The sequence below is a fragment of the Salvelinus fontinalis genome, chromosome 1 (assembly GCF_029448725.1).
Source record: "Salvelinus fontinalis isolate EN_2023a chromosome 1, ASM2944872v1, whole genome shotgun sequence".
Lineage (NCBI taxonomy): Eukaryota > Metazoa > Chordata > Actinopteri > Salmoniformes > Salmonidae > Salvelinus > Salvelinus fontinalis.
In genome coordinates this window covers 61,132,218-61,157,607 of record NC_074665.1, presented here as the reverse complement: position 1 = coordinate 61,157,607, position 25,390 = coordinate 61,132,218, and the positions used below count along the sequence as shown (strand labels likewise).

At 40.6% G+C, this 25,390-nt stretch overlaps 1 protein-coding gene across 4 annotated transcripts in view; it reads left to right on the top strand.

Annotated features, from left to right (window-relative positions):
* hhat (hedgehog acyltransferase) overlaps positions 1–25,390 on the top strand; it is a 122,615-nt gene that overhangs the window by 12,945 nt on the left and 84,280 nt on the right. For all 4 annotated transcript variants that reach the window (XM_055928571.1, XM_055928580.1, XM_055928562.1 and 1 more), the window contains 3 exons: positions 2,814–3,029; positions 5,274–5,448; positions 19,727–19,877. In XM_055928571.1, coding sequence (XP_055784546.1) covers positions 2,814–3,029; positions 5,274–5,448; positions 19,727–19,877 — 542 coding nt within the window. The remainder of the gene's footprint in view (positions 1–2,813; positions 3,030–5,273; positions 5,449–19,726; positions 19,878–25,390) is intronic.

Sequence of the window (25,390 nt, the reverse complement as noted above, 5' to 3'; positions counted from 1 at the left end):
AACTGTCCGTAGATCTCTGAGATAGAATTGTGATGAGGCATATACTGTATCTGGGGAAGAGTATAAAACCATTTCTAGAGTGTTGAAAGTTTCCAAGAACACGGGGGTCTCCATCATTGGGAAATGGAAAAACCTGCAACTACCCAGTCTCTGCCTAGAGCTGGCTGTCCGACCAAACTGAGCAACCGGGCAAGAAGGACCTTGGTCAGGGAGGTGACCAAGAATCCAATGACCACTCTGACAGAACTTCAGAGTGTCCTGGCTGAGATGGAAGAACCTGCCAGAAGGAGAACTCTCTACAGCACTTCACCAATCTGGGCTTTATGGGAGAATGGCCAGACGCAAGCTACTCCTAAGAAAAAGGCAAATGACAGCACGCCTGGAGTTTGCATTCTGTGGTCTGATGAGACAAAAATTGAACTATTTGGTCTGGCTCCAAAGTGCTGTCTGGAAAAAAACAGGCAGAGCTCATCACCTGTCTAACACCATCTCTACTATGAAGCGTAGTGGCAGTAGCATGCTATCGGGATGCTTTTCAGCGGCAGGGACTGGGAGACTGGTAAGGAAAGAGGGAACAATGAAGGGAGCCAAATACAGGCAAATCCTTGTTTAGAACCTGCTTCGGAGTGCAAACAACCTTAGACTGGGGCAAAGATTTACATTCTAACAGGACAATAACCCCAAGCATACAGCCAAAGCAACACTGGAATGGCTTCAGAATAAGAATGTGAAAGTCCTTGAGTGGCCCACACTTGAATCTCATTTATAATCTGTGGAAAGACTTGAAGATTCACTACCGCTCTCCATCTAACTTACCAGAGCTTGAGAAAATCTTTAAGGAAGAATGGGAGAAAATCCCCAAATCCAGATATGCAAAGCTGATAGAGACATACCCAAGACGACTCAAAGCTTTAATCGTCGCCGAAGGTGCTTCTACAAAGTATTGAGTCAGGTGTGAATACTAATGTTAATGAGAGATTTATGTCTTTTTCATTTTCAAATGTCTAAAAACATGATTTCACTTTGTCATTATGGGGCATAGTGTGTTTATGGGTGAGGAAAAATCTATTCAATCAATTTTGAATTCAGGCTGTAACACAACAAAATGTGGAATAAGTCAAGGGGTGTGGATACTTTCTGAAGGCATTGTATGGTTATATATTTTGCTCTGCAGATAAAAGAAGAAGCCTGCACATGGTTTATTGCATGATGTGTTTCATTATTGAACTGGCATTGTTGATTCATTGTTTGTTTTGTAATACACGTATATTTAGCCTCCTGCCTTCATCACACACAAAGGACCAGATCTGGTAGCGATGTTGGTACAGTAAGGGTGATGAGACTGTAGTTGTTTCTGCCTCTTCAAATGGAAACCAACCAAATCCATGAGGATGAGTGTTGTCACAGATTTCTAGAGGACCAGCTACTGCTATGTCTCACTCTTGCTCAAAACATGTGAACTCTCATACCGTAGACATAGGCACAATGCACTAGAGAACTTGGGTCACATTCAGCAGGGTGCAACATTCTGGTACTGAACATTGTAGATAGAATGTCATGAATAGAGTTGACATGATTCCTTATTCTACATGTCAGTCATACACAATATTTGAATAGTTTACGATGTTGTGCTCTGCTGAACACAGCCCTGGGTCATGTTCATTAGGCGGCACCTTCGGAAAACAAAAATGTCTTTCTTATTGAACAAGTTCAGTTAGAAACAAAAAGGTACTCTCTGTTTTTGACCATTTTTGTGGTTTCTGGTATGTTGTTTCCCACAGAGAAGCTGGCACCAGGCAGAGGAGGAGTACTAATCAAATTGTATTAGTCACATGCGACAAATACAACAGGTGTAGACCTTACAGTGAAATGCTTACGAGCCCCTAACCAACATGGCAGTTTCAAAAAATGCAGATAAGAATAAGAGATACAAGTAATTAAAGAGCAGCAGTGAAATGACTATATACAGGGGGGTACCGATGCAGAGTCAATGTGTGAGAGCACCGGTTATTTGAGGTAGTATGTACATTTTTTTTTTTTTTTTTTTTTAGTCATTTAGCAGACGCTCTTATCCAGAGCGACTTACAGTAGAGTGCATACATTTTATTACACTTTACATACTGAGACAAGGATATCCCTACCGGCCAAACCCTCCCTAACCCGGACGACGCTATGCCAATTGTGCGTCGCCCCACGGACCTCCCGGTTGCGGCCGGCTGCGACAGAGCCTGGGCGCGAACCCAGCCCAGCCTGGGCGCGAACCCAGAGACTCTGGTGGCGCAGCTAGCACTGCGATGCAGTGCCCTAGACCACTGCGCCACCCGGGAGGCCATACATGTAGGTAGAGTTATTAAAGTGACTATGCAGAGATGACAACAGAGAGTAGCAGTGTAAAGCGGGTGGGGGGCACTGCAAATAGTCTGAGTAGCCATTTGACTAGATGTTCAGGAGTCTTATGGATTGGGGGTAGAAGCTGTTTAGAAGCCTCTTAGAACTAGACTTGGCGCTCCGGTACCGCTTGCAGTCTGGTAGCAGAGAGAACAGTCCATGACTAGGGTAGCTGGAGTCTTTGACAATTTTTAGGGCCTTCCTCTGACACCGCCTGGTATAGAGGTCCTGGATGGCAGGAAGCTTGGCCCCAGTGATGTACTGGGCCATTCGCACTACCCTCTGTAGTGTCTTGCGGTCGGATGCCGAGCAATTGCCATACCAGGCAGTGATGCAACCAGTCAGGATGCTACCGTTTACTCTTCAGTGTGGTGTATTTGGCCTGCTGCTGCCTCCTCACCAGGCGTGTTGTTCTTCACCCACAGAGAAGCTGGTACCAGACAGAAGAGGAGTACTACCTCTTACTCTTCAGTGTGGCAGTGTGTGGCCTGCGCTTCATCAGCTTCAGCCTGGAGCACTGCTGGCGCCCCCTGGAGGCTGGAGGACTGCAGCAGCAGGTCTACTGGCTGACCGCTTACTCCTTCTACCATCCTTTGTTCTTCAACGGACCCATCCTCACCTTCAAGGACTTCCTCCAACAGGTGAGATATCAACCAATGAGCTTTTAGGGCAGGAGGAAGTCAGGCGAAGTCAGCAAATGAGATGACGGGTCAGGAGGAAGTCAGGTGAGATATCAGGCAATGAGCTGTCACCTTCAAGCACTTCCTCCAACAGGTGAAATATCAGTCAATCAGCTGCCAGGGAGGAATCAGCCACTGATCTGACATGAAAGGTGCAAATTTTCAAGCAATTTTCCTTGCTGGGAACATTACATTTTAATTTGCGAGCAATTGATGTAAAAGTTTTTCTGATAGCAAATGGGTAACATAGCAAGATCAAGAGCTATCCCCATGGTTCCAAACTCTTGCTTCCCAAAATGAAACATCACTCTCCAATTTCTCATCACAGATTGAAAAAGACAAGTTAGTGTTGCAAGATTTATCTGTGATTCCTCTCTCTCTGGTGTAGTTTTAGACTCTGAGTGTGAAGGCTCAGGGATTTCTCAGCGCCTTGGGGTGAGGTTCTGACTGAGCAAGTTTTATAAAAGCTAAATGAAACTGGTGGAAAAAGTGCTGCAATGATCCGTTGCTGTAGGTTTACTGAGGGCAGGTAGGAGGGGGGTTGCACTTTTGGGACTTTTCTATTGGTTCCATCTCAACAGGCAAGCTCAATGAAGCACAGCTAAAGTACTTGCAAGCATTTAAAATACTATTTGAATTTAGGTCTGCAAAGCACAGATGAGCAGCTCCTGTTGTGCTATCACAATGCACTCCATGTGTTTTCTGTTTTTCTACTGCAGGAAAAACCCATTCCCTCAAACTGTGCAGTAGGTGATGCTGCTAGAGATGAGAAAGTAGTGGGTGGTGAATGGCAAGAAAAAAGATGCTGCTAGTTCGATAGGGAGTAGAGAGATCAGACCTTGGTTCAAATAATATTTTAAATAATTGCATATACCCAATCAGGGCTTGATTGAGTTCATCTGGCACGATGCAACCAATAGAATAGTCGCACACAATGAAACCCCCGCCCTTCTGTTACTTCAGGGAGTCTAAAGCAACCCCACAAAGTAATTTGAAAGATTTCAAATAGTATTGAATCCAGGTCTGAGAGAGATGTCATATTGAATAGGTAAAGCCCACAAACAGGAGAAGCTAATTGGGTTAAGGTTATTAGGAAATGTGGGGAGTGCTTGTATGGAAAGAGTCCCTTCCATTATTTATCATCATGTCCTCACCGGTCCCATCTCCATACAGACTATCAGAGGAGCAGTGGAGGCTGGTGACTTGAAATATTGAGGGGGATGGGAAACACATGGTATAGGCACGGGGACGACAAATCATGTTTAAAAAATCGTGAACGACATTATTTTAACTTAAAACATGTAATATAGACATTTTATTTTAAAATATTATGGGGAATGGGAAGCTTACTTACAAAGTGTTGGGAAGGGATCACAGCAGTGATTGAATGAGGGTATGAGGCATGAGTTGAGATGTTCAGAGGCTTGACTTCAGAGCAGGACAGGAGTTGTGGTGTTCAGAGGCTTCAGTGCAGGACAGGCTCATCATGGATGGATGGTGTTGAGTAGCTCAGCTCTTCCACTGAGGGCAGAAGACGAAAAACAATAACACAGTTAGACAAAAGAGCTAAGAATGTGTTAGTCCAAGCAAGGATTAAAATCACATTGATGTGTAAAAATGTGATTGTGTTTGTATATGTGATTGACTACATACGGTAATGAGAGAAAATTGACAGGACTTAGAGAGGGAACATTCAATGCGCCAGGAAGGGGGTGTGGAGCCACGAGCCTCCTAGGTTTTGTATTGAAGTCCATGTAGCCAGAGGAGGATGGAAAATGGCTGCCTTCTGGCTACACCATGATGCTAACCCCAGAGGGTGCTGTGGAAACTACTGTACATCTTTATTGGAAAAATGGGGGTTTTAATCAGGTATTTGGTGACGTGAATATATTTGTTTTTATTTTCATTACATTTTTACTCACTGAGTAGGATGGTCCTCCCCTTCCTCCTCTGAGGGGCCTGTATGAATGCTCCTCACAACAGTCTACCTGTACTGGATGTTCAATACATTTTCCATATACTGTACTTTCCATTCTATTTGACAAGCACCCCAAAGTCATATAATAAATATATAAATTATTAAGTTTATAAACTCTTAAGTGTACCTTAATGTAACGTTTTTCCGTAGTATCCATCACACCAAATACTTGTCTTATCGGTAATAGGGCTGTAAAATAAAGTATTACCTTTCTGTGATTATTGTAGATGCAGGTACCTGTGAAGGATCATGGTGCTAGGATTACGTTCCTCTCGCTGCTGGCCAACGCTGGCAGGATCTGTGTGTGGTGGTTTATAGCGGAGTACATGATACACCTGATGTACATGCACACTATACAGGCCAACGAAACATATCTGGAGATCCTGCCACCTTGGGCTTTGGGTAAGTTTTTCTGTGTGCGTGTGCGTGCTTGCATGTGTTTATGTGTGCGTGCGGGCAGTATGTACATGTATGTGTGTTTTTGTATAGTTCAAAACTGCCAAACTCTTTATTTAGCTAAGGAAACCGCCTCAAACTTGAGTTCGATGATAAAGCCATCTGTTCAGTTGCCTGAAAGCAAAACATTTGGGACCCACCACTGTATTTCACACAGTAAGCATTTGCCTGAGAGAGAGCGACACTCTGTCGGTAACAGCAAGCTTGGAAAGTACAGCAGTGAAGTTATGACTGAACCTTTTGTTTTGTCAGCAGGGAAATTGGGCGATTTCATGCCAGCATAGCACAAAAATATTTTTGGTGTCTCAGGTTGTACTGACAATCCTCACATAGAAACTTACTTGGGAGGAAGAGTGTTTGATATGCTACTTACAGTACATTTGTAACAATTATTATGCATTTATGATTTGTGAACTGTACATGATACAGACAACACCTTCATGTCAGTGTACTCCAAATACTGAACTCTAAAGGACTATCGCTACATTCTGGAATACAATTTTACACATTCATTTATTGAACATTAAACTATCAATATAATATTTTAGGCCTCCCGAGTGGTGCAGCGGTCTAAGGCACTGCCTTAAATTGATAATTTCTTCAAAAGTAGCAGAGAGCCCACTCTGGAAATGTAATGTGTTTGAAGAGTATATTGTTCAAAACAATATGTCTAAAAATAAGTAAATCAAAAGGGGTACTTTTGAAACCATGTACGGTTCATGGATCATAACGTCTTACAGGAGCCATTTTATAGGTCTAAAAAGGGCCTAAAATGGCCACTTTCAACATGATTTTCAAAAAAAAAAATGGGGGGGATACTAATGTAAAAACCATGATAAACATCATTCCTCCCAATAAAGTTTCTACGTGAAAATTAACAGAACAATCGGAGATGCCACATTTTTTGGGGGCCATGCTGGCGTGGAATCGACCCAATACAAGTTCTCAGTCAGCCTAATGGTTTTTGAGATGGAAAGCTAAGTGTAGTAGTAGTTATGAAGTAGAACACAAATTGAGAGGAACAAGGGCTGCCTGGGCTGCACAACCTGCCTTTACCCAACAGTTATATTAAAGCATACTGGAGAGAAGGCTACTAAGTGTAGTAGTAGTTAGTTCTGAAGTAGGACACAAATTGACAGATGCTTTTAAATTCTCTGAATTCTTAATCATGGAGGTAATGAAATTGTTTGGTGACAAACCAACCTGTCTGCAGTAAGCAATATGGCAGCCATTCTCCACCTGGCCCATCAGAGGGCAAGATGGAGCTACCACCATATTACGAACACGGATCCAATCCTCTCAAATATACACAAGTACCAAGTGGTAGAGGCTGAGGGCTTTATTGTTTTGATTCAGGGTTTCTCTCTATGCAGTCTATCTGCTAGTAAACTATTGAACACTAAGGTAGCCCTTGGATTAGCTATTCAGGAGTCTTATGGCTTTGGGGTAGAAGTTGGAAGCCTTTTGGACCTCTGCATTTGGTACCGCTTGCCATGTGGTAGCGGAGAGAACAGTCTATGACTAGGGTGGCTGGAGTCTTTGACAATTTCTAGGGCCTTCCTCTGACACCGCCTAGTATATAGGTCCTGGGTGGCAGGAAGCTTGGCCCCAGTGATGTACTGGGCCGTACGCACTACCCTCTGTAGTATCATGCGGTCGGAGGCAGAGCAGTTGCCATACCAGGCAGTGATGCAACAAGTCAGGGTGCTCTCGATGGTGCAGCTGTGGAACCTTTTGAGGATCTGAGGACTAATGCCAAATCTTTTCAGTCTCCTGAGGGGGAATAGGTTTTCTCGTGCTCTCTTCACGACTGTCTTGGTGTGTTTGGACCATGTTAGTTTGTTGGTGATGTTGACACTAACGAACTTGAAGCTCTCAACCTGAGGTGTTTAGTCCCAGCGTCTTTAACTTAGTGATGAGCTTTGAGGGCACTATGGTGTTGAACGCTGAGCTGTAGTCAATGAATAGCATTCTCACATAGGTGTTCCTTTTGTCACCTTTATTTAACCAGGTAGGCCAGTTGAGAACAAATTCTCATTTACAACTGTGACCTGGTCAAGATAAAGCAAAGCAGTCTGACAAACAACAGCACATGGGATAAACAAACGTACAGTCAATAACACAATAGAAAAACCTGTATACAGTGTGTGCAAATGAAGTAAGGAGGTAAGGCAATAAATAGGCCAATAGTGGCAAAGTAATTACAATTTAGCAATTTTACACTGGAGTAATATATGTGCAGTTGATGATGTGCAAGTAGAAATACCGGTGTGCAGAAAACAAAAACAAATATGGGGATGAGGTAGGTAGTTGGTTGGATGGGCTATTTACAGATAGGCTGTGTACAGCTGCAGCGATCGGTAAGCTGCTCTGACAGCTGACGCTTAAAGTTAGTGAGGGAGATATAAGTCTCCAACTTCAGTGATTTTTGCAATTCGTTCCAGTCATAGGCAGCAGAGAACTGTAAGGAAAGGCGGCCAAAGTAGGTGTTGGCTTTGGGGATGACCAGTGAAATATACCTGCTGGAGCGTGTGCTACGGGTGGGTGTTGCTTTGGTGACCAGTGAGCTGAGATAAGGGGAAGCTTTACCTAGCGAAGACTTATAGATGACTTGGAGCGACGAATATGTAGCGAAGACTAGCCAACTAGATCATACAGGTAGCAGTGGTGGGTGATATATGGGGCTTTGGTGATAAAACGGATGGCACTGTGAGCTGAGATAAGGGGGAGCTTTACCTAGCGAAGACTTATAGATGACCTGGAGCGACGAATATGTAGCGAAGACCAGCCAACTAGATCATACAGGTAGCAGTGGTGGGTAGTATATGGGGCTTTGGTGACAAAACGGATGGCACTGTGATAGACTGCATCCAGTTTACTGAGTAGAGTGTTGAAGGCTATTTTGTAAATTACATCGCCGAAGTCAAGGATCGGTAGGATAGTCAGTTTTACGAGGGTATGTTTGGCAGCATGAGTGAAGGAGGCTTTGTTGCGAAATAGGAAGCCGATCCTAGATTTAATTTTGGATTGGAGATGTTTAATATGAGTCTGGAAGGAGAGTTTACAGTCTAGCCAGACACCTAGGTATTTATAGTTGTCCACATATTCTAAGTCAGAACCGTCCAGAATAATGATGCTAGTCGGGCGGGCAGGTGTGGGCAGCGATCGGTTGAAGAGCATTTAGTTTTACTAGCATTCAAGAGCAGTTGGAGGCCATGGAAGGAGTGTTGTCCTTCCATGGCCAAAGAAGGGCCAGATGTATACACAATGGTGTCGTCTGCGTAGAGGTGGATCAAAGAATCACCCGCAGCAGGAGCGACATCATTGATATATACAGAGAAGAGAGTCGGCCCAAGAATTACCTTAGTGTTCTTGGGCACAGGGACAATGGTGGTCTGCTTGCAACATGTTGGTCTTACAGACTCAGTCAGGGACATGTCAAAAATGTCAGTGAAGACACAGCGCATGCTCGGGGTACACGTCCTGGTAATCCGTTTGGTCCTGCGGCCTTGTGAATGTTGACCTGTTTAATGGTCTTACTCACATCGGCTACGGAGAGTGTGATCACACAGTCGTCTTGGAACAGCTGGTGCTCTCTTGCATGTTTCAGTGTTACTTGCCTCGAAGCGAGCATAGGAGTAATTTAGCTTGTCTGTTAGGTTCGTTTCACTGGGCAGCTCGTGGCTGTGTTTCCCTTTTGTAGTCTAATAGTTTGCAAGCCCTGCCACATCTGACGAGCGCTAGAGCCGGTGCAGTACGATTCAATCTTAGTCCTGTATTGATGCTTTGCATGTTTGATGGTTCATTGGAGGGCATAGCGGGATTTCTTATAAGCTTCCGGGGTAAAGTCCCGCTCCTTGTAAGTGGCAGCTCTAGCCTTTAACGCTTCTGGTTGGGGTATGTACGTACGGTCACTGTGGGGACAACGTCATCAATGCACTTATTGATGAAGCCAGTGACTGATGTGGTGTACTCCTCAATGCCATTGGAAGAATCCCAGGACATATTCTTATATGTGCTAACAAAACAGTCCTGTAGTTTAGCATCTGCTTCATCTGACCACTTTCTTATTGATCTAGTCACTGGCGTGTCCTTCTTTTAGTTTTTGCTTGTAAGCAGGAATCAGGAGGATAGAATTATGGTCAGATTTGCCAAATGGAGGGTGAGGGAGAGCTTTCTACGCATCTCTGTGTGTGGAGTAAAGGTGGTCTAGAGTTTTTTTTCCTCCTCTGGTTGCACATGTAACATGCTGGTAGAAATTAGGTCAAACGGATTTAAGTTTCCTGCATTAAAGTCCACCGGCCACTAGGAGCGCCGCTTCTGGATGAGCGTTTTCCTGTTTGCTTATGGCCGTATACAGCTCATTGAGTGCGGTCTTAGTGCCAGCATCGGTCTGCGGTGGTATATAGACAGCTACGAAAAATATAGATGTGATCCGTCTTGGTAAGTAGTGTGGTCTACAGTTTATCATGAGATACTCTACCTCAGGCGAGCAAAACCTTCTTCTTTAGATTTCATGCACCAGCTGTTGTTTACAAATATACATAGGCCGCCTGCCGAAAAAGCTTAAAACCCGCCAGCTGTATGTTAATCATGTCGTCGTTCAGCCACGAGTTGGTGAAACATAAGATATTAGTTTTTAAATGTCCCGTTGTTAGGATATATGTGCTCGTAATTCATCTATTTTATTATTGATTGATTGTACGTTGGCTAATAGGACCGATGGTAAAGGTAGGTTATAGAGCGACCGATTATGATTTTTCAACGCCGATACTGATTATTGGAGGACCAAGAAAAGCTGATACCGATTAATCTGATTTTTTATATATATAATAATAATGACAATTACAACAATACTGAATGAACACTTTTATTTTAACTTAATATAATACATAAATAAAATCTATTCAGTCTGAAATAAATAATGAAACATGCTCAATTTGGTTTAAATAATGCAAAAACACAGTGTTGGAGAAGAAAGTAAAAGTGCAATATGTGCCATGTAAAAAAGCTAACGTTTAAGTTCCTTTGTCAGAAAGCTGGTGGTTCAATATTTCCAGTTAAGAAGTTTTACGTTGTAGTTATTATAGGAATTATGACGGGTCGACTATTTCTCTCTACCATTTATATTTCATATACCTTTGACTTTTGGATGTTCTAACAGGCACTATAGTATTGCCAGCCTAATCTCAGGAGTTGATAGGCTTGAAGTCATAAACAGCGTTGTGCCTCAAGCATTGCGAAGAGCTGCTGGCAAACGCAGTAAAGTTTGAATTAATGCTTACGAGTCTGCTGCTGCCTACCACCGCTCAGACTGCTCTATCAAATCATAGACTTAATTATAATATAATAAACACAGAAATACGAGCCTTTAGTCATTAATATGGTCAAATCCGGAAAGTATAATTTCGAAAACAAAACGTTTATTATTTCAGTGAAGTACGGAACCGTTGCGTATTTTATCGAACGGGTGGCAACCCTAAGTCTAAATATTGCTGTTACATTGCACAACCTTCAATGTTAAGTCATAATTATGTAAAATTCTTGGCCAGGCGGCCCAAACTGTTGCATATACCCTGACTCTGCGTGCAATGAACGCAAGAGAAGTGACACAATTTTCCGAGTTACCTGCAAACATTAATTTATTTTAACTAAATATGCAGGGTTAAAAAATATATACTTCTGTGTATTGATTTTAAGAACAGCATTGATGTTTATGGTTAGGTACATTTGTGCAACAATTGTGCTTTTGTTAAATCATTACCCATTTGGCGAAGTAGACTGTGATTCGATGATAAATTAACAAGCACCGCATTGATTAAATGCAATGCAGGACAAGCTAGTTAATCTAGTAATATCAACAACCATGTGTAGTTAACTAGTGATTATGTGAATATTGTTTTTTATAAGATACGTTTTAATGCTAGCTAGCAACTTACCTTGGCTCCTTGCTGCACTCACGTAACAGGTGGTCAGCCTGCCACGCAGTTTCGTCGTGGAATGCAATGTATTTGATTACCAATTGTTATGAAAACTTGAAATCAGCCCTAATTAATCAGCCATGCCTAGTAGATTAATTAATCGGTCGACCTCTAGTAGATTACCCTCTTGGCGACGGATCCGGACTGTCGTCCACGACATCTCCGTCTTTTCCTCCTGTGAATGATGAGGATGAAGGCCTTGTCGGGTGTCTGGAGTAAATCATTCCAGTCCGACTCGTTGAAGAATTCCTCCAATGCGGGTTGAGTAATCGCTGCCCTGATGTCAAGAAGCTTTTTTCGGTCATAAGACATGGTGGCAGAAACAGTATGTACAAAATAACGAGAGAAGAAACATGCACAATTGGTTACGGGATCGTAAAATGTCCATCTCCTTCGGTGCCATTATTATTGATTTTGACATGTGTCTGTTATTTGAACTCTGTGAAGAATTTATTTTGGGGTCAATTTCTGAGGCTGGTAACTCTAATGAACTTATCTGCAGTTAGGTAACTCTGGGTCTTCCTTTCCTGTGGTGGTCCTCATGAGATCCAGTTTCATCAAAGCGCTTGATGGGTTTTTGTGGCTGCACTTGAAGAAACTTTCAAACTTCTTGACATTTTTCAGATTGACTGACCATGTCTTAAAGTAATGATGGGCTGTTGTTTCTCTTTGCTTATTTGAGCTGTTCTTGCCATAACATGGTCTTGGTCTTTTACCAAATAGGGTTATTTTCTATATACCACCCCTACCGTGTCACGACACAACTGATTTGACTCAAAAGAAGGAAAGAAATTCCACAAATTAACTTTTAACAAGGCACACTTGTTAATTGAAATGCATTCCAGGTGACAACCTCATGAAGCTGGTTGAGAGAATGCCAGGAGTGTGCAAAGCTGTCATCATGGCAAAGTGTGGCTACTTTGAACAATCTCAAATATAACATTTTTATTTAAGACCTTTTTGGTTACTATATGATTCCATTTGAGTTATTTGATGTACAATGTAGAAAATAGTACAAAATAAAGTAAAACCCTGGAATAAGTAGGTGTCCAAACTTTTGATTGGTACTATATATTTTACATTCCCTTTCTCTTTTGTGTATGCTCATTCTCTTCCTCTATTTTCCCTGTTCTTTCTCCTGTCCCTCCCATGAGCGACCATTTTTTGTTTCAATCATGGAAGCCTCAAGCTACAAAGCGTTTATAAGTACCGATTTATGCTCTCATTGTGAGGCTATTTATTATTTCCATACTGTTTATAACACCTTTGTGAAAGGCATTTTCAAGCAGATTTAAGGTTGAGATAAGAGCGGAATTCCTTGTAAATTATTTATTGATGTGAATGGGACACTTGCTGGAAATTTAATTAACAGGTGGTTTTCAAGTCTAAATACTGTCTCATATAAATAAATGATACATGCTCCATGTTCAATTGAAATAACCAATGGAACCAGTCAGCAAAACTGTAAGTTTCAAATAGGGCAAAATGTTATTTTTCCTGACATGTTAACCCCAATGTCAATCCACCATAACACAGAAATGATGTTTCCACTGTTCATGAAATATGTAGGCCTATAGTACCAGTCGATATTAAATGAAACGTTGCTGCCCTGCCTGCCTGTGGGGAAAACAACCTGTGATTAGCTAGGCTACCCTATTGGCTCACAGCAAAGACTTCACCTTCTTCAAATGTAATTTTCTTGTCCGCTTGTTTTATTTTTTTATTTTTTATTTCACCTTTATTTAACCAGGTAGGCAAGTTGAGAACAAGTTCTCATTTACAATTGCGACCTGGCCAAGATAAAGCAAAACAGTTCGACACATACAACAACACAGAGTTACACATGGAGTAAAACAAACATACAGTCAATAATACAGTAGAAAAATAAGTCTATATACAATGTGAGCAAGTGAGGTGAGATAAGGGAGGTAAAGGCAAAAAAAGGCCATGGTGGCTAGGTAAATACAATATAGCAAGTAAAACACTGGAATGGTAGATTTGCAGTGGAAGAATGTGCAAAGTAGAAATAGAAATAATGGGGTGCAAAGGAGCAAAATAAATAAATACAGTAGGGGAAGAGGTAGTTGTTTGGGCTAAATTATAGATGGGCTATGTACAGGTGCAGTAATCTGTGAGCTGCTCTGACAGCTGGTGCTTAAAGCTAGTGAGGGAGATAAGTGTTTCCAGTTTCAGAGATTTTTGTAGTTCGTTCCAGTCATTGGCAATAGAGAACTGGAAGGAGAGGCGGCCAAAGGAGGAATTGGCTTTGGGGGTGACCAGAGAGATATACCTGCTGGAGCGCGTGCAACAGGTGGGTGCTGCTATGGTGACCAGCGAGCTGAGATAAGGGGGGACTTTACCTAGCAGGGTCTTGTAGATGACCTGGAGCCAGTGGGTTTGGCGACGAGTATGAAGCGAGGGCCAGCCAACGAGAGCGTACAGGTCACAGTGGTGGGTAGTATATGGGGCTTTGGTGACAAAACGGATGGCACTGTGATAGACTGCATCTAATTTATTGAGTAAATTAGTTAATTACAAACTTAAGAAAAGTACAACATGGCTAAAGATGACATTTTTATTATTATTATTTTTAATATTGCACTTAGATTCTATCTTCCATCAATATTATTGTCTGCATCACTTCCGATCCCCCATATATATATATATATATATATATATATATATATATATATATATATATATATATATATATATATATATATATATATATATATATATATATATATATATATATATATACACTACCGTTCAAAAGTTTGGGGTCACTTAGGAATGTCCTGGTTTTTGAAAGAAAAGCTAATTTCTTTATCTATTAATATAACATCAAATTGATCAGAAATACAGTGTAGACTTTGTTAATGTTGTAAATGACTATTGTAGCTGGAAACGTCTGATTTTTTTTTATGGAATATCTGCATAGTCGTACAAAGGCCCATTATCAGCAACTATTACTCCTGTGTTCCAATGGCACGTTGTGTTAGTTAATCCAAGTTTATCATTTTAAAAGGCTAAATTGATCATTAGAAAACTATTTTGCAATTATGTTAGCACAGCTGAAAACTGTTGTTGCAAAGAAAAAGCCATATCTCAGACTGGCAAATAAAAAGAAAAGATTAAGATGGGCAAAAGAACACAAACACTGGACAGAGGAACTCTGTCACCTCTTCACTTTTGGCATTGAGACTGGTGTTTTGCGGGTACTATTTAATGAAGCTGCCAGCTACCAGTTTCATTTAAGGACCAAAAAATGGTGGTCTTTAATGCAGGTCCGACAGACCGCTTCCTTTTTCTCCCTTCCATATTGCTCTTCCATTTTTGTGTTAAAGCTGCAATTTGTTGGTAGTAATTTTGGGTAGAGCAGACATTTCAATATGTTTTAGTTAGCTGCATGTATGACAACTGCACCAGTCGTATTTATGATATAATTTATGAAGATTATACATTATACTCTTTTTATCAATTAGTATATTTGAGTTTAACTCCAATATTTGTTGTATTATTTGTTCTGTCTTTTCTGGTGGATTAAATTGAAATTGCAACCAACTTTCTTGTTTTAAAAATAGCAATATTTCTGAGATTTCCTTTTCAAATAACTGGAAGTGAGAGTTTGTAATCTGAATAAAGGGAATAATGCCATTCTTGAACATTTGCTAGAGAACCAGTTTGGATTTAAGTATAACTTTTGTATGACTGAAGCCTTTAGTGAGAGGTCTAATGCTTTAAAATAAAATAATTTATGACCTCTGAATTCATATTAATGATATAAATAGGTCTGTTTAATTTTGTCTGGCTTGCCGTTCCAAATAAATTGAATTTTTCTTATTATATAATTAAAAAACTGTTCACTATGTGTAGGCAAGACCATAAGCAAATAGGTCAACTGGGATATGACTAAAGAGTTAATCTGGGTGATTTTTTTCCCCACAAATAAAGGTATTTACCTTTCCATGGTAGCGAGATCTTATCTATTTTTGCTAACTTTCTATTAACATTTATTGGAGTGAGATCATTTATTTATTTCGGGATAAGTATACCGAGTATATCCACATCACCATCAGAAAATGTTATTGGTATACTACTACATAGTAAAATTAAAGTTGTATTTTTGTGATTCAATACGTAGTATAGTACACTTATCATCATTTGTTTGTAATCTAGAGAGGTTAGAAAAATAATATAGATCCTCTGAGGCTGTGGAGGGATCCAAGTTGTGGATTTTAAAGAACATGAATCATCAGCGTACAATGACACCGTTGTTTTTAAGCCCTGTATTTCTAATCCCTTGATATTATTGTTGGATCTGATTTTAATAGCTAACGTTTCGATGGCCATAATAAAAAGATATGCCGATAGTGGACAACCTTGTTTTACTCCTCTTGACTGACTTAAAACTTTCTGAGAAGTAGCCATTTTTCACCATTTTACACCTAGGATTACTATACATGATTTTAACCCATTTTATAAGATATTCTCCTAAATTTAAATTTTCCAGGCATTTATATATGAACTTCAGTCGTACTTTATAAAAAGCCTTTTCAAAGTCAGCTATGAATAGCAGGCATGGTTTCCAAGATTTTTCATATTGTTTTCAGTTCTTGCCTTATATTATCTCCAATGTATCGTCCATGTAAAAAAAATAACTGATTAGAATGAATAATATCCTACAATACCTTGGTGCATTTCTCCCCATATTCCATCCAGTTTGCTTTATTATTATAATATATTACTTAATATTTGTTGAATAAGTTTGTCCATTTCTTTTAGTTTTTCCTCTAACTTATTCTATGGTACAGTTTTTATTGCTATCTTCAGGATCTGTTCTGTTCGACCTTCTATTTCCTTTGTTAGTATGGACTCCTTTGACCTAAATTGCTTTTGTTTTAGAGCTGAGTACTGAATTGCATGGCCTCCTAAAGGCACATTTAAAAGTGTCCTATACAGTAAGCGGATTTGCTGTACCTATGTTATGTCTGAAAAATTCAGTTATAAATTCCTCTGTCCTAGTTAAAAACAAGTTATCATCCAATAAGTTATCATCCAATAGGCTTTGATTCAATTTCCAATATCCTCACCCATGTGGAAATTCAGTAAGAGTAATGTATATGCCAATTATCTGATAGTTCGACCGCATTCTATCCCCAACACTTTTCACTTTTGGTGCCAACGAGAATGACATAAGAAAGTAGCCAAGACGACTAGCTTGATTGAAACTCCTCCATGTATATCTCACTAGGTCAGGATATTTAAGCCTCCATATATCCACTAGTTCCAATATATCCATGACATTCATGATTTCCTTAAGAGCATGAGGGTGATTGTTTGTAGTGTGATTTCCTTTACGGTCTATTGAGGTATTTAAAACAGTATTATAATCTCCCAACTTAATAATAGCGTCTTGTATTGGTTGTAGGGTTGATCATTTATTATATATATTTTCAAAGAAGCGTGGATCATCATTATTTGGTCCGTAAAGGTTAATGAGCCTGTTATGGTCCTATAACATATTTAAAATCATCCATCTACCTTGCGGATCTGTTTGGACAATATGCACATTCGGATCAAAGTTACTGTTAATTAATATCACCCCTTTTGAGTTTCTTTGCCAATGGGAGAAGTATACCCCCCCCCCCCCCCCAATTGTTGAATGAGTTTCCTGTAAACAACATATATTATATTCCTAAAGATTACTTTTTAACATTGCCTGCTCCTGGACATTCCCACTACTTCGAAAAATTTACAATTGTAGGGATTCCCTCATGCCCCTTTTCATGACGGTGCTAGCAGCCACGTGATTGTAAGCTAGCTACCGACCGGAACATTAAGCTAGCCAACAACACAAACAAACGGACTATACAGCTACAAGTAGTGAATGGAGTAACAAACAAACTATACTAAACAAGTGAAATGTCTTACCTGTGATTAAATGTTTTCCACACGCATACAAGTCACATAATAAGCTGTATGGATTCACTCTGTGTGCAATAATAGTGTTGAACATGATTTTTGAATGACTACCTGATCTCTCTACCCCACATACAATTATCTGTAAGGTCCATCAGTCGAGCAGTGAATTTCAAGCACAGATTCAACCACAAAGACCAGGGAGGTTTTCCAGTGCCTCACAAAAAAAGGCAGCTATTGATAGATGGGTTAAAAAAAGCAGACATTGAAAATACCTTTGAGGATGGTGAAGTTATTAATTACACTTTGGATGGTGTATCAACTCAAACAGTCACTACATACATACAGGCGTCCTTCCTAACTCGGTTGCCGGAGAGAAGTAAACCGCTCAGAGATTTCACCATGAGGCCATTACAAACTGTGTAATGGCTGTGATAGGAGAAAACATTGTAGTTACTTCACAATACAAACATAAATGACAGAGAGAAAAGAAGGAAGCTTGTACAGAATAACAATATTCTAGAACACGCATGTTTGCAATAAGGCACAAAAGTAAAACTGCAAAAAACGTGTCCAAGCAATTCACTTTTTGTCCTGAATACAAAGTGTTATGTTTCGGGCAAATCCAATACAATGCATTACTGAGTACCACTTCATAATTTCTTGCATGGTTGTGGCTGCATCATGTTGTGGGTATGCTTGTAATCGTTAAGGACTGGGGAGTTTTTCAGGATAAAAATAAACTGAATGAAGCTAAGCACATGCAAATTCCTAGAGGAAAGCTTGATTCAGTCTGCATTCCACCAGGCACTGGCAGATAAATTCACCTTGCAGCAGGACAATAACCTAAAACACTATGCCAAATCTACATTGGAGTAGCTTACCAAGAGGACAGTGAATATTTCTGAGTGGCCGAGTTATAGTTTTCACTTAAATCTGCTAGAAAGTCCATGGAAAGATCTGAAAATGGTTGTCTAGCAATGATCAACAACCAATTTTACAGAGCTTGAAGAATTTTGAAAAGAATAATGGGCAAATGTTGCACAATCCAGGTGTGGAAAGCTGAATACTGATCTAATCAAGATATATTCTTGTGTTATTGTTCATTCATGTTTTACAAATGTTAGAATTTTACTTCCACTTTGACAGAGTATTTTGTGTATATCGTTGACAAAAAATGACAAATCTATTTGAATCCCACTTTGTAACACAACAAAATGTGGAAAAAGCCAAGGGGTGTGACTACTTTCTTAAGGCACTGTATATATTGCCCACAGTTTGGGAACCACTGCCCTAGAGGCACCAATTCATCCAACTTTAGAGAGCCTTATGAAATATGAATATGCACAGATCTCTTTCTCGTCACCATCATCAGTTGTAGGGTCTCTGTACTGAAACTGTAACTCATCTTGCCATAATATGTAGACCTGTACTGTAACATTCCACCCACATCTCTTTGGCTGCGTTCCAATAGTCTTATTTCACAGGGTTTGGGTTGATTTTGTTTCAACTAAACGTTATTTAGGATAATGTATTTCAATTGATGAATTTCTTTTTTATTCAGGGCACAAATGATTTTTGCATAAATCATTAATGGAGTCAGTAAGAGACTTGCATGGAAATTTGACTCTCAAATATTGCCTTTATTGAATACCAATTCACCAACATTTACTTGATTTATGATACATGAGGTGTTAACTTAATGTACAGTACAATATGTCATATAAGCTGATCCTGGCAGTTAATGTGTATTTTGGTTTATTTCAATCAAACCTACATTGCAGTTTTTACACAGTAGAATATAAACATTACCTTTCTTCCAGTGGACTAGGAAAAAGGGCAGAATAAGACGTGTGCACAATTCAGAGTGGGAGATTGGAAAGGTAAGGGCGCAGATTGCAAGTAGTTAGAATACCACCTTGGGGCAGTAGATACTATAAACAAGGCTTCATCTCGCTCCCTCCTTACCTATATATCTGTCTCTACCTCCCTCAGGCAGGCTGGCCCTGGCATTAATCCAGTTGTTCTATGTACTGTATATACTAAGTACATAGTGCTGTCACTATACAGTATGTGCTAAAGCAGGGTTTCCCAAACTTGGTGCTGGGGACCCCAAGGGGTGTACGTTTTGGTTTTTGCCCTAGCACTTCACAGCTGATTCAAATAATCAACTAATCATCAAGCTTTGATCATTTAAATCAGCAGTGGAGTATTAGGGCAAAAAACAAAACGTGAGGTCCCAAGGGCCGAGTTTGGCAAACACTGTGCTAAGGCTTTATCCCTCTCCTACCCATTTCTCTCTCTTGCTCTACCTCCCTCAGGTGGGCTGGCCCTGGCATTAGTCCAGTTCTTCTATGTGAAGTACCTGGTTCTGTTTGGTGTTCCGTCTCTGCTAGCTGGAATGGATGGGCTGGCCCCCCCGAAGCTACCACGCTGTGTCAGCATTATGCACAGTTTCACAGGAATGTGGAGGTGAGGCTGGAACACACACACACACACACACACACACACACACACACACACACACACACACACACACACACACACACACAGGCGCACTGTCGCACACAATCTATTTTAAGTCAGATCATTGCTGCTCTTGAGATGAGGCTGTAGTAGGATCTTCATTTAAGACTGTTTGCTACAGCAGGAAAATAATCTGCAATAGGAAATGTGAATTATTTCGTGGATTTTATCATTAATTGACATTTTTGTAGGGGTTGATTAAAAAAAAAAACTTGGAAGGGAAAATCAAGTCTTAAATTTCAGTGGAAATTACAAACTTCAGAAGCCTTTTTAAAACCTCAAATACACTATAAGTTTAAAATGTCCTGCATTGCAAGAAAGTTCTCTAGCAACAGAGTGATCAAATTAAGATCCTACATTTGTATACAACCAGTGCCTTTTTATCTTGGCCTGCAACAGAACGAGCCAAGATTGTCAGTCTGTGTGTCTGTGTGCGCATGCTTGCGTGTGTGTTTTGAGATGCAGTTTCTACTGCGTCAGCAGGTAAGCTTGATATGGCTTGCTAGATCCATTGTAGGCATCAAACAAGCCAATCCGTCTCATTTGATTACAAAGCTGATGTAAGTGCTGTGCCAAACTTTTACTACAGTTGGCAGAGTAGCCTAAGTATGTCAACCAATTGAAAGTCTTGGGTATTTCATCTGAATAGAACACACAATGCTCATCAATGCATTTGACATATTACATAAGTCTTTAATAATGTGTAAAAATGCCGTATTTGATGGCTGGGTCATGATGGCCTGGTTCATGTCCTATTTTTACTTTAGGCTGACAAAGACCGTGTAGGCTGAGTGGCTGATCTTGGGTTGTTGTTAAAAGGCTTTAATGGGAAGCATGTAGCAGGTCTTATGTTGGCTTTCATGTCGAAACCATTGGTGTTCTCTTAGATTCAGTGATCTCTTACACTGGCGGGAGTTCTTGTTCCAGAAGTAATGGGGAAATGCTTCTGTTCTTTTATTAACTTGGTCTCAGGTGAGAAAGCTGTAAAAAAAAAAACTCTTTATTAATATATGTATTAATAAAGAGTTGTTTTTTTTTACATATTTTATTTGTCATAGATTGGCAAAAATGTCTAAACCTTTTGCTTCGTCAATATATGGTATTGTGTGTAGATTAATGAGGAGGGAAAAAACTATTTAATCCATTTTATAATAAGGCTGGAACGTAATAACATTTGGAGAAAGTCAAGGGGTCTGAATACTTTCCGAATGTACTGTATGTACACTACCGGTCAAAGGTTTTAGAACACCTACTCATTCAAGGGTTTTTCTTTTATGTTTACTATTTTCTACATATTCCGACATATGCTGAGCACTTTTTGGCTGTTTTTCATTCACTCCTTAGGTCCTACTCATCCCAAACCATCTCAATTGGTTTGAGGTCGGTGGGATTGTGGAGGCCAAGTAATCTGATGCAGCACTCCATCACTCTCCTTCATGGTAAAATAGCCCTTACACAGCCTGAAGGTGTGTTGGGTCATTGTCCTGTTGAATAACATAATTATAGTCCAACTAAGCCCAAACCAGATGGGATGCTGTATCGCTTCAGAATGCTGTGGTAGCCATGCTGGTTAAGTGTGCCTTGAATTCGAAATAAATCACAGACCGTGTCACCAGCAAAGCACCCTCACACCCCCACACCATCACACCACCTCCTCCATGCTTTACGGTGGGAAATACACATGGGGAGATCATCCCTTCACTCACGCCACGCCTCACAAAGACACGGCGGTTGGAACCAAAAATCTCCAATTTGGACTCCAGACCAAAGGACACATTTCCACCGGTCTAATGTCCATAGCTTGTATTTCTTGGCCCAAGCAAGTCTCATCTTCTTATTGGTGTCCTTTTAGTAGTGGTTTCTTTGCAGCAATTTGACCATGAAGGCCTTATTTCACACCGTCTCCCCTGAACAGTTGATGTTGAGATATGTCTATTACTGTAACTCTGTGAAGGATTTATTGGTTCTGCAATTTCTGACACTGGTAACTCTAATGAACTTATCCTCTGCAGCAGAGCTAACTCTGGGTCTTCCATTCCTGTGGCGGACCTCATGAGAGCCAATTTCATGATATTGTTTAATGGGTTTTGTGACTGCACTTGAAGAAACTTTCAAAGTTCTTGAAATGTTCCGTATTGACTGACCATGTCTTAAAGTAATGATGGACTGTTGTTTCTCTTTGCTTATTTTAGCTGTTCTTGCCATAATATGGACTTGGTCTTTTATCAAATAGAGCTATCTTCTTTTATACCCCCCCCCCCCCCCCCAACTTGTCACAACACAACTGATTTGGCTCAAACGCGTTAAGAAGGAAAGAAATTCCAGAAATTCACTTTTAACAAAGCACACCTGTTAATTGCAATGCATTCCAGGTGACTACCTTATGAAGCTGGTTGTGATAATGCCGAGAGTTTGCAAAGCTGTCATCAAGGCAAAGGGTGGCTATTTTGAACAGTCTCAAATATGAAATGTATTTAGATTTGTTTAAGACTTTTTTGGTTATTACTTGATTCCATATGTGTTATTTCATAGTTTTGATGTCTTCCCTATTATTCTACAATGTAGAAAATAGTACAAATAAAAAATAAAAAAACATTAAATGACCGGTAGTGTATATGAGACAGTTTTGTCATTACTCAAAAGACCGTTGATTGGGACCTAAATCACCTTACCCTAAGCACCATGTGAACCCCAAGCATGTGTAGTATTACAACAGCTAATACTGGTGTTGTCGTCATTAGGTTCTGTACTTTTTCCAGGCCAGGTCACTTGGTAAGAACAAAAATTTCTCTACACATATAGGGCACACCAAGAACTCACATTTGATCAACTCGCTGCAACAAGATCACTCTCATTGTAGGATGCTTAGGGTTTCTAATGTAATGTGTTTTGGATTACAACGTCCATTTCTTTATTACAGTTTTCTTATCTGAGAGCAAGGTTGTAAAACAAAGTAAGTGTTTCCTTCAACTTTGTTATAAGCAGCAGTGCTAATAACATACTACAATACACCTCACAGCGACGTAACACAGTAGTGATGGGGGGGAATCAATAGTTACGTATCCGGATATTATTTCTGATGATATATTGTATCGTTTGACAATCTCTATTATTTTTGCGCTAGTTGGCTGTACCTGCACCAAAACTCCAGTATTTTTCCTTCATAGCTTGCTCTCCATCTTCTTTTTAAATAGGTAGCCAATTTGTTTTAATAAGCAGTTTTATTTCCATGCCTGATCAAAACTTCTCATTGCTCTCTTGCAGACATATGGTGAGCAATATGTTTAGAACATTGAATCGCAATAAAATCACAGTATCGAATCACAATACATATAGAATCGTGAGAATTGCAATACATAACGTATCCGTGCCTAAGTGTCGTGATAATGTCGTATCATAAGGTCCCTTGCAATTCCCAGCCTTAGAAGACAGCTGGGTTACAACTTATTAAAATACCCCTCGGTGGAAAACCATCTCTCAAACCCTCTTTCTTACCCTGGGGCATAGACACAAGCTTTACAACTCTCCAGCCCCAGCAGACACTTGACTGCCCATCAACACCTTTGCCTACCTGCATCTCCTGAGGGCGCCTGTCCAATAGGCAGGTGGGCCCGGACAAGTAGAAAAGCACAATCCAGACCAATCCGGGCTCAGTTTTCAGCAAGCAGTGGCAGATCAAGGAGCTCTCCCATAAATCTATGCCCTCCACGCCAACAGCTGGGCCACACCACATGGATCTTCCATCTGTCTGGTTCTACTGTAAGCTATCTGATAGCCATTTCTGCCATAGGCCTTAAGATGACCACTGGCCAGTGTTGTCATTGTTATGCAGCCTAAGATGGCCACCCCATGGCCTTATGCAACATGGCTTCTGTTTACATATTACCATTATTAGCCACATAGCATGCTAACTTGCTACCGCTAATGGTTCTGGTTATATTATTGCTATGTTAGCCCATGGCCTTTGGCCTGCTTGCCTGCTAAGTTATTACCTACGCTAGTTGGCCTTGTATATATTGTGCACGATGTTTATTATATTAGCCCATTGCTAACACCTTATAGCTACTATTGTATACACTATATTGGTATACTGTGTGCTGCGTTTGCTATAATAGCCATAATACCATTAGACTCATTAACATTAGTTGCCCTGTGTATATATTGTGTTAAGCCTAATAGGATGCTATGCTTATACCTGATGTATGCTTTGCCATGTTTTTTGCTGCTATTCCATTTTGTTGGTCACATACACATGGTTAGCAGATGTTATTGCGAGTGTACCGAAATGCTTGTGCTTCTAGTTCCGACAGTGCAGCAATATTTAACAAGTAATCTAACAATTCCACAACAACTACCTAATACGCACAAATCTAAGTAAAGGGATGGAATAAGAATATGTACATATAAATATATGGATGAGCAATGACTGAGTGGCATAGATGCAACAGATGGTATAAAATACAGTATTTACAAATGGGATGAGTAATTCAAGATATGTAAACATTATTGAAGTGACTAGTGATCCATTTATTAAAGTGGCCAATGATTTCAAGTCTGTATGTAGGCAGCAACCTCTGTGTTAGTGATGGCTGTTTAGCAGTCTGATGGCCTTGAGATGGAAGATGTTTTTTAGTCTCTCGGTCCCAGCTTTGATGCACCTGTATTGACCTCGCCTTCTGGATGGTAGCGGGGTGAACAGGCAGTGGCTCGGGTGGTTGTTGTCCTTGATGATCTTTTTGGCCTTCCTGTGACATCAGGTGCTGTAGGTGTCCTGGAGGGCAGGTAGTGTTCCCCCGGTGATGCGTTGTGTAGACCGCACCACCCTCTGGAGAGCCCTGCGGTTGTGGGTGGTGCAGTTGCCGTATCAGACGGTGATACAGCCCGACAGGATGCTCTCAACTGTGCATCTGTAAAAGTTTGTGAGTTTTAAGTGACAAGCTAAATTTCTTCAGCCTCCTGAAGTTGAAGAGGCGCTGTTGCACCTTCACCACACTGTCTGTGTGGGTGGACCATTTCAGTTTGTCCATGATGTGTATGCCAAGGAACTTATCTTTCTACCTTCTCCACTGCTGTCCCTTCGATGTCGATAGGGGGGTGTTCCCTGCTGTTTCCTGAAGTCCACGATCATCTCCTTTGTTTTGTTGACGTTGAGTGAGAGGTTGTTTTTCCTTGTTTTTCCACGCCAAGTGCCCGCACTTTCTTCCTGTAGACTGTGTCGTTGTTGTTGGTGATCAACCCTACTACGGTTGTGTCGTCTGCAAACTTGATGATCGAGTTGGAGGCATTCATGGCTACGCAGTCATTGGTGAACAAGGAGTACAGGAGGGGGCTGAGCACGCACCCTTGTGGGGCCCCAGTGTTGAGGATCAGTGAAGTGGAGATGTTATTTCCGACCTTCACCCCTTGTGGGTGGCCGTCAGGAAGTCCAGGACCGAATTGCACAGGGTGGGTTGAGCCTC